Raw genomic sequence first — 16,584 nt, forward strand, 5'->3', positions numbered from 1 at the left:
GTAGCCGTATGAGTGGGCTGTAAAAAGTTTTCAGCGGGCAAACGCGACCGGAGTTTCACATACAACTTGTCGTAAAACTCATTTTTTGTGAGAAATCGATTCGGTTATTCAACTGTCTTTGTCGGAGAGAAGCAAGGTAAATATTTAACGCGAAAGCTCACAACGGAATTCACCACGCGATTTATCTGCAGGGTTTAATAGAAGTTTTTCAGCCTGCGTTGTCATGTATGGTTTTCGTCAATCGACGTGCCCGCCATTTCTATAGGGTTAATTTACATTTAAATCAGTGCTTCTCAACCTATGGGTCGCTGTTTGTTTATGCTAATGCCTAAGTTCTTTATGCTAATGCCTAATTTTTCTTCGCTTACATGAACCTAGTTTTTATTTCGCTAACAAGAAAAAACAATTGGGTCGCCAAAGCTTACTCGTCATAATTAATTAAATCTTAATATTTGGGTCGCCGCGAAAAAAGGTTGAGAAGCACTGATTGAAATGAAGGTGCCACACCTGGTAACCGGATCTCGGATCATTATTCTACTCACTTTGTAAATTTTGGGAGTGATAGTCTGCGCCACATTTTATACGATTATTTTTTAACAATAGCCATAAATGTACAATGGAACCAAAATTAGACGACAAACAGTCAAAAGTGTAACAGATTAAGCCTGTAGAAGGTTTGCATTGAATTAGAGGAAAAATGAAAATTAATCGAGACTGCTCATAGAATTGTTGTAGGCTACCGTACTTCTAATGTACGGTAACTAACAATTACATTTTAGTGCAAATGAACACTAGACTAAAAAAATTATTATACCTGAACAGGTTTTGGGTAACAACGAGTAGTCCTATATTACAACCACAAATGATGAAAAAAATCCAAAATTTACCCTTGGAACTTCAATACTGCACCTTGGAGGGGCCTTTGCCCTAAAACGACTGTAAAGTTTTATTTTATTACGTTATTATCTAACTCATGTTTCAAGGACCGAACTGCCCCTCCAAACCGATCAGGTCTATCTCCACCACTGATGTACATTTCATACAGTACACTAATAAGGGCGAATATTTTTTGACTTTTTCAAATTTTGTCAAAATTTACACGTTAGGTCAAAATTTGTCAAATATTTTTTATCAAAATTCGAATAAAAATGCACATAAACCGTTAACAAAATTAAAAAAAAACTATGGTCAGCTTTATTAAATTGGTCGTAGTTTTTTTTTAATTTATCGTTAAATTTTATCAAAAAAAATTAGTTTTGACTTATATTCAAAGTCTTTTCAACCGTATTATATCTTCATTAGACCAATTTACGTTATAAAAAATGTGTGAATAACGACTCCTAGATTATTTAAATTAATTTATTTCTAACAGGTCAAAATTTTGTCAAAATAAATTATTTTTAGGTCAAAATTTGTCAAAAATTTAATTTTTCAGGTCAAAATTTCTTAATTTTTAGGTCCAAAAACCTTCGCCCTACGCAAAGCAATAACAAAGTGGCGCGAAAAAAAGAAAACACGATTTATTTTTATTTTTATTCGATAATTAAAAATGTACATTCAATTAAAACTAACGATTTATGAGTTGGATATTAAAAAGATTTTCATTATTAAGGAGATGGTTGTCCGATAATATCGGATCGGAGACGATACTCGATACCAGGTGTATTTTTTTTTATTAGGGCCAATGTACCTTGGTTAACATTTCTCCTTTTTGTGTCGTTATATTTTTTAAACGCTTTATAAAATTATCATATTATTTGATCTCAGTTAAAAAAGGTTTGAAAGAATTGACGTCGGATTTGATGGTCGTACTTCATATACAAAATGTCGGGTAGGTCTATGTGTATTTAAAATGACTAATATTTACAAATTTAGTTTTCCACCTTATTCTGTGTGGCTGTAATTCAGTTGTTTAATCTTGTTGGATAAGTTTAAAATTGACCGGAATCGATAAGTTCCACCACAACATGTAGTTTTATTTTATTATTTTGTAATAATAGATAATTATACAGTTTGTGTCTTAGCAAGCTAGTTTTAATTTGTGCACCTTTAAAGTGTTATAGGCTCAATTGAAATGTACAACTTTTTACATAGCTGTAGCATAGATATTTTAACTAAAAAATTATAATGCTCTATAATCATTTTTTAGGTTTTGGTGACCTGCATTTTTTTATTAGGAGATTGCAACTTTTAAAAATTGTATTATGATTTCTGATTTGCAAAATATCCGTAATTACTAAGTAGGCTATATTTGAGAAGTGGTTAAAAAATTTGAATTTCCTAAATCAAACGAAATGATCCTTTAGTCGAAACGCAAGTCGGAAGATCATTTGCCTGGAAATCCGGAGCCAAAGCGCTTTCGCCAGGAGCCAAGAGTAACCAACTTGAAACAAAAAGCTGCCAGGCGAAGTGTCTCCAATGCCTTGAAGATTAGCCGCAAAAAAGTTTTAACAACAAAATCCAATCTCTGTAGAACTGCACCAGGTAAATGTCATCCTAAAGTAAAGATTGGCTTTTAATTTTAAACTGTTTTTATAATTTTTTGGTAAATGGGATGTAAATTATTAATGTGAATATATTTTTCCCAATTTTTTTATTGTATCTCTGGTAAACATAAACAAAATTCAGCAAATGTTTTTTGTTTGGAAACAAATTTCTTGTTGCTTTTATGGTTTTTGCCTAATTTATTTTCCTGTTCAGTGCCACCAAAACCAGCGCCTGTTGTAAGGAAACCACTTGTTCAGTCAAGGGTAAACACTGGGAGAAATGCTGCCAACAAGTCAGCCACTGGTAAATTTATTGTTTAATGAACAGTTTTAATCGAAATATTAATTAATAGAAAATAATAGAAACATTAATTGTATTGTTTATCAAGCTTTTTGTCGAAAAAATGGCCTAGATGTATCACTCCAGACTAATAAAAGTTAACTAATCTAATAAAAAAATGTAACTTAGTTTATTATTATAAGTAAAAAAAAAAAAATTCCACTTGACCTAACACTTAGATTTGCTGCTAGCATATTTTATGGCTAACATAAATTACAGCTTACGATTTTCTGTAATGCTTTAAGAAAGTGTTTCTGAATCAGGTGAATGATTCACCCCTGGGTGAATCAAATTTTTGCAGGGGTGAACCAACCAAAAGGGGTGAATAAGGGCGAACCGTCAGAAATGGATCCAGTGTTTTTCTAAACTTGGTGACTGTGTTTTGTGCTTTTGTAGCTTTATATCTCTTGACTCGGGAGAAATTGTACATTTGCAATGGTAAAACTTTGCTTAGTTGATCTCAACAAAAATCGAAACAACCCAAGTCATTTTGTGCTGTTATATATAGACGAGATTCCAGATAGATGCTAGGGGTGAACAAATAAAAAGTTTAAGAAGCACTGCTTTAAGAAATAACAACAAGTTTGATATTTTCAGCTGCACCATCGCGCAACCGAGCTGTGGCTGCCCCAGTACCGCGAACTGCCCCCAGGAAAGTCGCCCAGTCTGCACCCAGAAGTGCAAACTCGTCAGTGAACAGCTCAATAAGCTCTCGCGGATCTGGAGAAGGCGGTATGATTGCCCCATACAACATAATACTTACAAACAGATTTTTGTTAACGATTTTGCTGGCTGCAACTATTTTATCAAAGAAAGTGTAAAATAAACCATACGTATAGTCGTGGGTGTTATTTACTCACGATTTTTATTTTTATGCTAGATTGCCGGTGATCGAAGTAAAATACAGAGTATCAGACATCGTATTGACAAATAATTGTCAATAGTCTACATATATAAATATAATTATCAATAAACTATTGTTAAACCACTAAGACGAAATGCTATGTTGGACACCACAACTTGCAAACGTTTTATAAAAACTGTTCAAATTTTTCTGAACATTTATTTTTTCTGTTTAGTTGGCACAAAGAAGAAATCCAAACGGGCCCCATGGGATCTTCGCGGCCAACTTGACGATTTGAAAGGTGAACTTGCAGCTTCGAAAAAGAAGGAAGACGTTATGGATAACATCCTATCGAGATTGAAGGTATTCAAAAAAATACTTTTTGAAAAATAGTAATAACAATTGAATTTTAGTAATTGTAAATTAAAAAGTTAACCTAAATAATATATTCTTCTTTTCTATCTGTCTTTACATGTTTTCTATGCATTTTTTTCTGAACAAGCTGTTTGCGTTAAATGCTAAGCATTGTAGCATATTCTATCTAGCGATACAATGTAACGGAAGAGTCTGGAAAACTTTCACAAGAGTATTTACGATTAATCGATCTAATAATTAGTTCGATCCTGTATACATATTTTGTTTTCTGTGCAATTCCAAACCCTGCGGTACACGATTGGTTGGGGACAATTTTTACTGGGAAATAATCGTAGTGGAACCTTATTGAGACACCATTTTATTATTTTAGCAGACTTTTTACGTTTTCAAAAAACGCGTAGCATGTCGCCATTTTTCCCTTTTTTGATGTAACTGTATTTTTTTTTCGACGTCCTTTAATTACAATTATCATCTAAAATATGAAAAAAATACACACCCATTAGCATTTAAGCATTGTAATGCTCACTGAGAAGTGAGAGCAAGCATATAGTGGGCTGCCAAACGAAGGTTTTCTGTTAAGATGGTTCCTGTGCTTTTCGCAGGCGCTTGAAAGCGAGAAGAACATCATCGCGGTGGAAAAGACAGCTCTTTCGAGCGACCTCAGCGGCATCCAACAGCGGCTGCAGGACACTGAGCTTGCAAAACGCAACGTTGAGATGGATCTGCGGAACAAAGAACTGTGGGTTTGACGTGAAATTTCTCAAATTTAAAAAATCGAAAAAAAAAATACGATCGTGAAAATATAAAAAAATAGATTTGTAAAATTACTTTTCCGGCAAATATTTTTTTTAAATTTTAATAAAATATCCTTGCAACGTTGTAATATCATCAAGTTTGCCTGTTTGAGCATAGTATATAATGACGTCATTTGCCATCAGATCGGATTGCGGTACTTTATATCCAAATTTTTGGGTGTCGGAATAAAATGTCGAAGATCGTACATCCCTACCCAAAAGCCTGCTCGCAGAAAAATACGTTTAGCGCAGGAAAAACGGCATTCCTAAATTTTTACGACTAAATAGAAGAAAAAAATACTAAATTTTAAGCTTATTTTTTAAAACAAAAAATGGAAAGACAATAACACTGGTCAACAAATTTCACTTTTTGTAAACGAGAATGTGAGTATTTCGTTTTATTGTTTTTCTAGATATATCAGTGAAAAAACAGATAAAATGATGTTAAGAGTCACATTATTATTGGATTATGTCACAGTGCGCAATGTTCCTGTATTAATAATACAGCAATACATTGCAAAAATTAAAATTCGAATATTTCAAAAACCATATGTGCTAAAAAAATAAGGGAATTTTCAGAATCAGCGCCGAAAACTCATAAAGTATCAATCTATCACATCTCCGTTTAAAATTTGCTTTGCAAAGTTAAAAGGGTGTCGTTGTTGTGCGATTTGCGCAATTTGTTTTTCGTTTCTTTTCCCTGGCAGTGAAAAGCAGGACTTGGCGAGGCAGAACCGAAGTCTGCAAGGAAACTTGGACGAGCTGGATCTCCAATGCAGACAACTCAGGAGGGACAACCTCGCGAATGACGAGACCATCCACAAGCAAACTAAAAGCATCGATGAGTTGAAGGTTAGATTTTGTGTTACATTTCTAAATTTATATTTAGATGTTAGATTTCTTTTGAATATCATGTTATCAACCCAGGCTGTAAGTTGTAATATCTAGTACTTTTAAACCCTGATGTTAAACTCCAATTTTGCGATTTTCAGTATTTACGAACATTCGAATTAATACGTTTTAATTTTTGTGATAAAAGTAATATACAAAACAATTGATTGGCGACATTTTTACTGGCAAACAATCACAGTGAAACACAATTAAGAAAATTCTCCCTTTCTTAACACCTTAAAAATAAAGTTTTTGAAGGTTAATTTTTGTGTTACATTAAACTTCCTTTTTGAATATCATGTGATCAATCCAGGTTGTAAGTTGTACTTTTTATTTTGAAACCTGATGGTAAATTACCATTTTGCGATTTTTACTATACACAAAACAATCGACATAATACATATCAATTTTTATGTTAAAATTGATATGCGATACAATACAATTGATTGGGGGGCATTTTTTACTGCGAAGCAATCGCAATTCGCAGTGGAACACAATTGAGTTTCTTATCACCCTAAAAACCAAAATTATAACAATCACGTCACGTTATATTTCACCTTTTAAAAGTTTATTCCACCGTTACCTTTACTCAGTTAGAGTACATAAAGGGCAATTTATTTAGCGCATACATAGATATTTTAGCACGCCGGTCATCCTAAACGTTTCCGTACACTTGACTTTCCAATTCTTACCAGGGGCGTATCCAGAAATCCAAAAAGGGGGGGGTGCCGAATTTGTTTTTACTTAGGGAATTTCCCTATTAATAAAAGATAGAAGGTTGGATTTAGCGTTGTCAATTGTAGAATACACACTTGCTGATCAGCCATCCTGAACGAAAAAAGAGAAAAAATATTCTGCGTTTACAATCGACCCTTGTACAAACAAAGAGACGAAAAACTGAATTTGGATTTTGGCTTCGCATTAGCTTTAGACGCGCGACCCAATTACATTAAAAACGTTGCCGTTTTGGACGTTAAGTTAAACCCTGACAAAAACGATCAAAAAACGATAAATCACTCACAAAAAGGGGTGGGCCGACCCCATTGGTTAGTGGATACGCCACTGATTCTGACCCCCACATTCTCGTTTAAACCCACAGGAAGAGAACGCTCGCCTCGCCAAAAGCCTGCGGGAATACAAAGCCCTAAGTGAACGTTTGGAGGCAGAACTGAACGAAAAGGAAGTCGAGAGAAGACAGCTACTGAACGACGTGCAAGAACTCAAGGTAATTCATCGTTGTTAACTCGAAACTAGTCTAGGATTATGCTTATTTTTTATTATAAATTTAATAAAGATTAAACTGTTGATAACTTAACCATGAAGCATTTTGAATTAAAAGGGGCAACTTTTTTCTATTATAAATAAATGAATGAACTTTTTCTGTTGCGCAGTGAAGCAAACAGACACTTTGGTTGGGGTTTAAATCCGCCGCAAAATTTTCCTTTATGCAGAGGTCGAAACTTTTTTAAACCCTGAAATAGTTTTTCTTGCGCGTCCTCCAACGGCCTAAAACTTGTTAGAGATGATATTAAAAAAACAACAAGGATAGGATCAAGAAGTCGCTGATCAAAAAAACCTGCTGTTTTGGTCGAACTCATGCGCATGTGTTACTGAGATTAAATCTAGGTTCTTTTAAGCACAGAGCGCCAAAGCATACTGTTTTTAATTTAATTAAATTTAAAATTATACCCTAAGATTTGAAGTATACTCATTTAACGACTCCACCTCATTTGAAGCACCCCTGCTTGGAGGGTTGAAATAGGAAAACTGCTCCTGACGTAATTTCTCTGTTGCCAGGGCAACATCCGTGTATTCTGCCGAGTGCGTCCCATGCTCGCCAAGGAAAAAGTGGAACATGGAGAAATGGAGCATATTGCCTTTTCGGGAGGAAAGAAGGGAAAGTCCCTGAACATCACAAACGTGAGTTCTCGCTCCGATTTCATCGGAATGTTGTTGTCGTTGTACGCTCCATTCCCTTTTGCCTCGTTGAATCCACCTATATTAAATCTGCGGCTAGCGCTGGTAGCGAGGTTTTTGTGTGTTATACAGGGTTACCACATTGGCTTTGAATCTTTAGAAGCCTTTGAATGTGTTTTTTGTGTATTGAAATGTCTTTGAAAAACCCTATATTTTTTCAAAATAAATATTTTATGTGCGTTTTCAAGTTATGTGTAAAGTAAGTGAGGTTAAGAAACAAACTTTCAAATATTTATATTGTGTCGACCATGGCATTTGTACTGTTTTGTTTAATTTAACATTTTACATTTAAAAAAACGTCGTTTAGATCTTCAAAATAAAAAAAAAATAAAAAAAATATTATTAATTAATATCTTTGATTTTTTTTAGAAAATTGTATGGAATCCCGGTTATAATGAATATAAGTTAATTTCAGAAATATGGTTCATTAAATCCTATTGGTACGTAATTGCCAAAAGCCAATAAGTAATACGCGATCAGAAACAGTTCACTAACCACTGCTCTTAAATGTTGAAACCTAAACAATCGTCACCAGCTTAATATTTTTGCGCAGGACGCGAGCAAATCTCTCCCGTTCACTTTCGACCGCGTGTTCGAACCAGGAGCGTCGCAGGTTGATGTCTTCACCGATGTGGCTCAACTTGTACAGAGTGCCCTTGATGGATACAACGTGTGCATCTTCGCCTACGGACAAACCGGCGCAGGTGCGGAGTCGATTTTTTGATGTTAATTTCGCTATATGCGACAGTTTTTAGTTTCATCTTGTAAATTGTTTCGCTGTCTCTCTAATTACAATGTATACTTGTTGTGGTCAAATTTGCATTCCATTTCCATCATACGTTTTGGCATTTACATATTATCATGTATGAGCTGCACTTTTGTTTCTGCTTAACAAGACGTTGAATCTACGGCGCTGTCTAGATAGCTGTTACCATGTGAAAAATCACTTTTGCAATTACAACGAAACACTCAAAACAAAAAAGCAGCCCTTAATTAGTAGTTAGTTGCTCTTTTAAAATGATTTTCCAGTTATATCGGAATACGCTTAAAAAGGTTAATCAATTCCCATCAATGTGTGCAAAACCACAGTATCATAATTAATTCAATGTAAGTCCAGCAATATTTTCTAATCGATTATAATGGGCGAGTGTTACGTCATAATGCAGGTAAGACGTACACAATGGAGGGTCCCGACCAGCCGGACCCCGAGCACGACGGAATAATTCCAAGATCGATGCGGCTTATCTTCAAGCAATGCGAAGAACTTAAGAAGTTCGGCTGGAACGTAAGTTCTTCACGCCTTTGATGTTTTATTGTTTTTATTTGTTAACACCAGGACGGTGATTTTCGTTCTTTCAGCTACCGTTATTTGTTGAGCCGAGTAACGGGTATTCATGGCTGCTACCCTATATAAAATGTTTTTAACGCCATGCAAAAATACCAAAATTCCGAGCATTTATAACACGCCATGCGTTATTTAACGGGTCTACCACTAACTCCATTTTTCTATTCTATTATTTTTTTATGCTCTTGCTTTCCCGAAATTTATTTACCTTTTATCTAATAAACGAGTAATACATCTCAATACCATGCTCCATGCAGCACCCGAAAATCTGGGGTTATATTGCAGGAGTCATTACGTCTCGCGTAAACCTCTCTGCACTGTATTTTGTCTCCAGCCCGGGTTATCCGATATTATTGTTTTGAAACCTAAATCCGTTTCTATTCAGTATTGTCGGTAACAGTTTAAAGCCCTGGTGGAAACGTGTAGCTATCCTATTCGAAATTCATCTAAAAGTTACGCCCGTGGCTACTATCTTTTATATACCTGGGAACCTCAATTAGTTAAAAAAAATAAACTACAATGGACGGTTACTAAACTTCATAAAGTAAATTATGACCTGAATTAAATGCCCTTTGCTTTTCAAAGTCAACAATTTTATGCTTATAACCATAGTAATGTCGAATGACATTACTTGGTGTTAAATCTGGCCAAATAGTATCGGTATCGTACCAAACTGAAAGTGTACGACAAAACCCTAACACTATATGCTTTGCCTTCTTTCCACGCAGTACAATGTTTGTAGCGTTGTTTAACTTGATGTGCTTTAAACAATGCTGTATTTAAGTAAATTTTCAGGCAGTTTAGTTCATTCCTGCGCTATTTACAGTTGTTTTGATTCAATCCTAATATTTGCGCCTAAAGTAAAAAAAAAATCTTTGGCAAATCCTCAATGTTATGCTTTCCTTTCTTTCCCGCAGTACAAGCTGGCGGTCCAGCAGGTGGAGATTTACCGCGAGACGCTGCAGAATTTGTTGGAGACGAAGAACGACCCTAACCTTAAGCTCGAGATCAAAACAGTTGCGAAGAAGAACAAGTTGAACGGAGTGTGGGTGAAGAACCTCACCAGCCACCCTGTCAGCAACTTTGCCGAGGTACATGTCGGGTGTTGTAACTGTTTTGTGGCTTGATATAAGTGTTGTGTGTGCGGACGCCTGCAACCTTGTCACTATAGTATTTTTAAGTCTTGCTGATAAAAAAAGACATTTTTTTAGTTTTGAGTTACATACGTCCGGCTGAAAAGTTGCAGAAAATGAGGACAACCTGAGTTGCTAATATATGGATTAAACCGGGCAATTCAATAATGTCGAAAGACCTATTTATTGCCTAATCATTAATAAACCTGATCTCAAGGATACTATATCGATCAAAGCGTTTTTTAATAATGACTTTAACCTAAAAAAAGAAGTAAAAAAAATAAATTTGAAAATATTTTGTACCAAGTTTGCAAAAAAAATAATCTTGAAATGACTACTTTATGCCACAAACAAACAAAACTACGAGTTTTATATAGGCTCAAAATTATTTGAGTCAATTTGACACGCAAATCCATCGACTTTTGGTCGTGTTTACATTGGCTCGGTAAATTCTGACTTTTTAAAGAAAAAAGTCGCAAAAGGGTACAAATAAAACTGCTATGTTAGCATAACTAAACTATACCTTTTAAATCGTGCATACGTAGACTAGCATATTATCAAAATAGAAAATGGCATAGTTGTGAATCAATCAGCATAAATTAAAATAAATTTTAAACTGAAAGTCGAAGAATAATCGCGCTAATTATAACACTTATAAAAACCTTACTAACACTTATAAAAACTTCACAGATTCGCAAGTTGTTGGCTCGAGCCCAGCAGAAGCGCGCCACCGCGTCAACAAACGCAAACGAGCGATCATCGCGATCACACTCTGTGTTCATCCTAAGGATTGAGGCAAGCAACGAAGCGACCGGCGAGGAAGTAGAATGTGAGTTGGCACCATCTATCTACGCTTGTTAGTGGCGCATTTTATACGAAAATAGTATTGTTTACTTTTTTTTAAACATTTAAACGTAACGTGACCATAGAAGTGTTAACTGTTGCCGTCGATGAAATAACTTGTCCCTCTAAGTGTCCCTGGACCCCTGGCTGGAAGTCAAAATTGAAATTGCACGAAATAAATCAATACGGGGAAATAAATATAATAATTAATACTTGACCCACCCCAACCCAAACTGGAACTCGCACCCTTACCCAAATATTGTTGGCTATATAAACCCCCGGACGAAAATGTGATAGGATTGTAGACCAGCGCCCAGATTTGCACTGTGAAACACTTTACTATCAGGTGACGTTTCTGACATATTTAGTCACAACTTAATTATGTTTATTATATTTGGTTTAATTGCTCAACTTTTTACAAACATGGAAACCGGATTTTTATTGCATTTGTCAACCTCGTCCGCAAGGCTCCGGAGTCGGAGTCGGGACTCTAGTAAGACCACATAAGTCCAGCCGAATACCGAGTCCGATGTGCGTATGCGCAGTACTGTGAAACTGATATGGCCCCAACTGTAAATTGTAAAGGTGGAATATCTACCGTATTTACGTAAATAGACGGAATACAGGCTTAGAGACGGAGCCGGACTCGAGGAAATCAAACATTTGGCCGGAGTCGGACTCGGCTATAGTTTTTTGACTGAAGTCAGTCCAACTCGGCATATCACAACGTCATATTTTTTCTTCCAGCTTCGCTCAACCTTATCGATCTCGCCGGATCGGAGAGAATAGGCGAAACCGGGTCATCCGGAACGAGATTGAAGGAGGCCCAAAAAATCAACGGATCTCTTTCCGAGCTCAGCAACGTCATTTCGGCCCTCGCTAATAAGGTGAGCAATGCATTTTGTGTGCTGCCTTCACACTGTTGAAACTTGTCTGTCAAAATAAATTTGTTTGTGCAACTGAAATCGCAATTTTGTGTTGGTCATTAAATAGATGTTTAGGTCATCTAAAGTTTCTCCGTCGTCACCAATACTAAACCTAAAAACCTTAAGGGTCCCGAAATATCCTATAAATACACCCCCTAATATATTATGTAGCATTGATATTTGTTATTATATACAAAGCAATCTTGAACTACCAAGAAATCTACCCTTAGTACATAAAGGCTCTATGTGCAAAGTGCGTACTTCGGTATGTAAGCATAACTAAAAACATATTTCCGCGCTAGTAGCACGTTCTAATATTTATAAATGGTCGTATTTGTTTAATTCTAAATAAGGTAATCAGGTGGCTTTAGCAATTGGTACTTCAACCTGATGAAGCACGGTTATGCGAAAGCTTGTCGCAAATCAATACAATTTGTCTTTATATAGTTCCACCTTAGTAACCTATATAAATAACTACATTTCCTCGACGCGCAGGATTGCAGACATACTACATAGCTTTTAAAAAATGACGTACTTTGGTATGAATGTAAGCTAAGCTAACAACATATTTCCGCGTAGGACAAGCACGTTCCATTCCGCAACTCAAAACTCACCTTTCTATTGATGGACTGTCTGGGAGGCAACAGCAAAACCCTGATGCTGGTCAATGTCAACCCGGTTCGCCGCGCCACCGGTGAAACCATCAACACACTGCGATTCGCCACCACAGTGAACAAGTGCAACATCGGCACCGCACAGAAGGTCATCAAGTTCTAGAGAAACTTTGGCACGCCGGCTTATGTCTGGTGATGTTGGAATCTCGATCGACCCCCATCTGACTCAAAAACCTCTGGGGACTTTTCAAGAATTTCTTGAGAAAGACTGTTGCGTCAGAACTGCTGTTTTACAAGACAGTTTCTTAAAATCTTGAAACCGTTTCTTCGAGAGACAATTCTTACCCACGTTGAGACATCCCGCCCCTGACCTTTCTGACAGAAAATTTTAACTTTTCAAGTACTTCTTTAAGAAGACTGTTTCTTCTGAACTGTTGTTTCAGAAGAGAGTTTATTGAAATCTTAAAAGCTTTTCTTCGATAGACAGTTTCTTATCAACGCCGAGACATCCCGCCGCTGACCTTTTACGACAAATAATTAATCTTTTGGAACTTTTTTTAAGTATTTCTTTAGAACCGCTGTTTCAAAAAACAGTTTCTTGAAATCTAGAAAGCGTTTTTTTCGAGAGAAAGTTTCTTACCAACGTCTCTTCTGCAAACATCTGTTATTGAACTGTCTTCAGATGTTCTTGGAAGTTGATCAAGGATTAGTGCAATCTGCCCTGGAGACTTTTGATCATATCTTCGGGAACTTTTCACGCTCTTTTGGCTTTCAGCGACATTTTTCTTCAACAGATATCCATCTGGAAGACCCTTGCTCCCAGAGAAATGCAGCAAAATAATGTTGCCTTGATCACGGCTGTTTTTTGTTAAAGCGGCCGATAGTAGAGTTGTAGTTGGTGTCCGACTGCATTTTGCGTTTTCGTGTTCATTTTTGTTATGTTGATGAACTGCATTTCCATTTGCTACTGTCATGACGGCTAGTGCGCCAACGGGTGTGCACAGCTCAATGACCTTACGCCCTTTTTTAGAAATTTGACGTTTTTTGAGCTTTGATAGATTTTAAAGCTCACAAGAAACCTTAACGAAACATTAAAAATTCATCTTCGCTGGATAATTCTGATATGTTAATCGTTTTTACTTAGCTGTTAATAGGCATGATGTTTTGTATACGCCAAACTGCCCTCGTTACTTTGTTATCTCCCTCCACTGCCAAGGTAACTGCTCTGTTTGCGATAAATCATTTTAGTCTAGTTACTTAGATTGTTGTAATTTTCCCTGCCATCATCTGGTCTAGATCGTCAAAAATTTAAAGTCTAAAAAAATGTTTTATTTGTTACTTAACGCCGCCGTTCTCAATTTACAGTCTTTTATTCAAAGGTCGCAATTTGGCGCCTTTCATTTGTACTTCAGTTGTTTTTGATTAAATGAGTGAATTAAAGCATATTCTGTTTAAAAATTAATTTCAGCTTATTTTTTTCCCTTTACGATTTTGGCAACAACCTTTTTGAAAATAATCACAATAAAGCCCGGGCAAAATGTATTTTTTATTGAAAAAGTTGGTTTCTGAAAAGAACCCTTCACTATATGTGCGTTTGTTTATCATAAAAGTCTCGTGTACAAACATCATACTTGGTTGGTAATACAATTTTTCACCAGCGGATTGTTTCTCAATAACTGTATCTTCCTGGCTCGTTTGTATGCGTATGCGGAATTCGGATCACCCTAGCTCATAATTTACTGTAGCAATAGATATATTTTTTGTACTTTTTATCAACCAGGTTCAGAGTCACTGCCCCCACAAACCGTTTGTTCGACGCTAAAATGCAAGGATAACATAACTATTCGAAGTAAACTAGGCGTTTTAATTTTAGGTAAATTACTTACTTCATGAAAGATTCAATAAAAGCTTGGCCTAAATTTAAATTTCAAACCTAAAAAAAAAGGGGCATACAAAATAGAAACTATTTTGACTTTAAATACATTAGTGCCAAGATTTTCGCCTTCCTTTCACTAAAAAATTACGCCCGAGTAATGAGTATCCGTGTAAAAGCCGGTGTTTGTTGCAAAATCAAAGAACCGTACGTCACGCTGTGTTATGGCCGCTAGACAGGCTTATTTCTACTGAGTAAGAGGTAAATGTTTACGTTTTGCAACGATCAATGCGGCTGTGAGGATTACACTTCCCCTGCGAACGTCGCGCTGCCCAATAACGCCTTGTAAACAACTTCTGAAAAACTTGTAGCCACAAAGAACAACTACTAGAAATATGACACCCCACAAATCAGATTCGAGGTGCGGGAATTTCTTTTTTCATTTTTGCTGTGAAAATTAGCAATAGAAACTAGTGTTCTAATCAAGTCATTTTGAAACGAAAAAAGTCAGTCAACCCAGTGAAGTAATTATGAGAGCAAGTCAATTTCAAGTCATATTATTGACATAAAAGTAAACTGTTAAACTATTAAAATTGGTAAACTTGTCCGATTATAAGCAACAATTTAACTAAAAAATAACACAAACGCGATACACAGCAATAAAAGTGTTCAATGTGTAAAACGTGAGATAATTTTTAATGAAAAACACTTAGTTTAATCCAAAGTAATTTGACAAAATAACTTAAATCCATGTCAAGTCATTCGTCCAAAAGACTTATGTCAAGTTAAGTCATTTGAAAACAGTGACAACGACTTAAGTCATTACAACACTGAAAGTTGTTGAACTTACACACAACTAAAACAAGACCGTAGTCCTACACACTATGACATATACTTTTCATCTTATATATTTTTTCATCGGTATTATATTGAAGGCCCCTTTTTTGCTGTTTTGCTTCTTGTGTCCTCGAAAACAATAAAAAAACGAGACCACCCACATTTCAATTTGTGAAGGGCTAGTCTATAGTCGTCGGTTTTTGTAATTTAATTATATTTGTGTGAGGTAAGGCTTTTAGGCTTCAAAAGTAAATGGGTGCCCGAGTGTGGATAGGAGTTTCAACTCTATCTGAAATAACCATTTATAATAATCTATTTGCAGGAATCACAACGGTGAAAATCACACAAACAAAGCGATCATTCTACCGAAAAAGTCTTAACGGTCATGCCTATTTTTTGATTTCGCGTTTTTGTACATTCTTTAAGGCTACTAATAAAATTGCCTCACCTAAAATACTTTTCATTATTTAAAATGTGTGCTAGTCTATCAAAACTAGGACGCCAGCCCAGCCATCTGAAAATTTGGCGTGTAAGTAATGCAAATAATGTGTAACAGTTTGTTCGTTTTGTATTGGCTCCATAATAGCAATTTGTCACAATGTTGCAATAGGGTGGAGTTTTTTAAAACAGGCAATTATGAAACTGTGCAACTTACAGCTTTATACTGACACTAAGTTATTTTCATTATAATAATTGCTTTGAAACATCGTACAAATTATAATGGCAACGCGAATTTACATTATATTGTATGTACAACATTATATTGTATGTACAAATACGTCAGAGTGAAAACAACGTCTTTATGGCGAAGTTTCAGCGCTAAAAACACAAGAGGCAAAAAAGCAACCGAAAACTATTAAAATCACGAATCAAACTGAAAACGCGTTTCATTTCGACCACTGCACTTTAAAACGAAGTTGACGTCACAAAACTACTGTGATGTCACCGGTCGGCGGTGGTTTTGATGGTGGAGCGCCTCCTGGCGTTCACAACCGCAGCTCTCGAGCTACCCCGCGCAACAGCGTCGATGTTCTTCAGCCTTGGAAGCGAGTGGTTCTTTAAAACACCACAGGCCTTGACGCAAAGCTGCTCGACGGTGGCCGAGTAGAGAAGTGGGTTAAGCACGCTGTTAATGGGAAGCAGGACGATTGCGCTGACCGCATAAGCAACGCCGGACATTTGCACGCCGCCGAGGTGGACGTAGCTCAACACACAGACCGGCACCCAGCAGCAGAAGTCGGTAAAGATGAGGCGCGCTATGCGGCTCTGCAGCTTTGCGTTGCGGTCGTTCTCGCTCGACTGTACG

General features: G+C 36.3%; 1 protein-coding gene across 1 annotated transcript; it reads left to right on the forward strand.

Annotated features, from left to right (window-relative positions):
* Positions 1 to 492: 492 nt before the first annotated feature.
* LOC146139376 (carboxy-terminal kinesin 2-like) lies at positions 493 to 12,823 on the forward strand. Its single transcript, XM_083392414.1, has 15 exons — positions 493 to 510; positions 2,307 to 2,484; positions 2,701 to 2,790; positions 3,424 to 3,558; positions 3,906 to 4,033; positions 4,648 to 4,784; positions 5,547 to 5,753; positions 6,880 to 6,955; positions 7,528 to 7,650; positions 8,261 to 8,411; positions 8,874 to 8,992; positions 9,970 to 10,143; positions 10,876 to 11,014; positions 11,776 to 11,915; positions 12,534 to 12,823. The coding sequence occupies exons 1-15, from the start codon at positions 493 to 495 to the stop codon at positions 12,729 to 12,731; spliced, it is 2,013 nt and encodes a 670-aa protein (XP_083248540.1). The 3' UTR covers positions 12,732 to 12,823.
* Positions 12,824 to 16,584: the final 3,761 nt, after the last annotated feature.

Source organism: Ascidiella aspersa, chromosome 6, assembly GCF_963924565.1.
Source record: "Ascidiella aspersa chromosome 6, kaAscAspe10.2, whole genome shotgun sequence".
Taxonomy (NCBI): Eukaryota; Metazoa; Chordata; class Ascidiacea; order Phlebobranchia; family Ascidiidae; genus Ascidiella; species Ascidiella aspersa.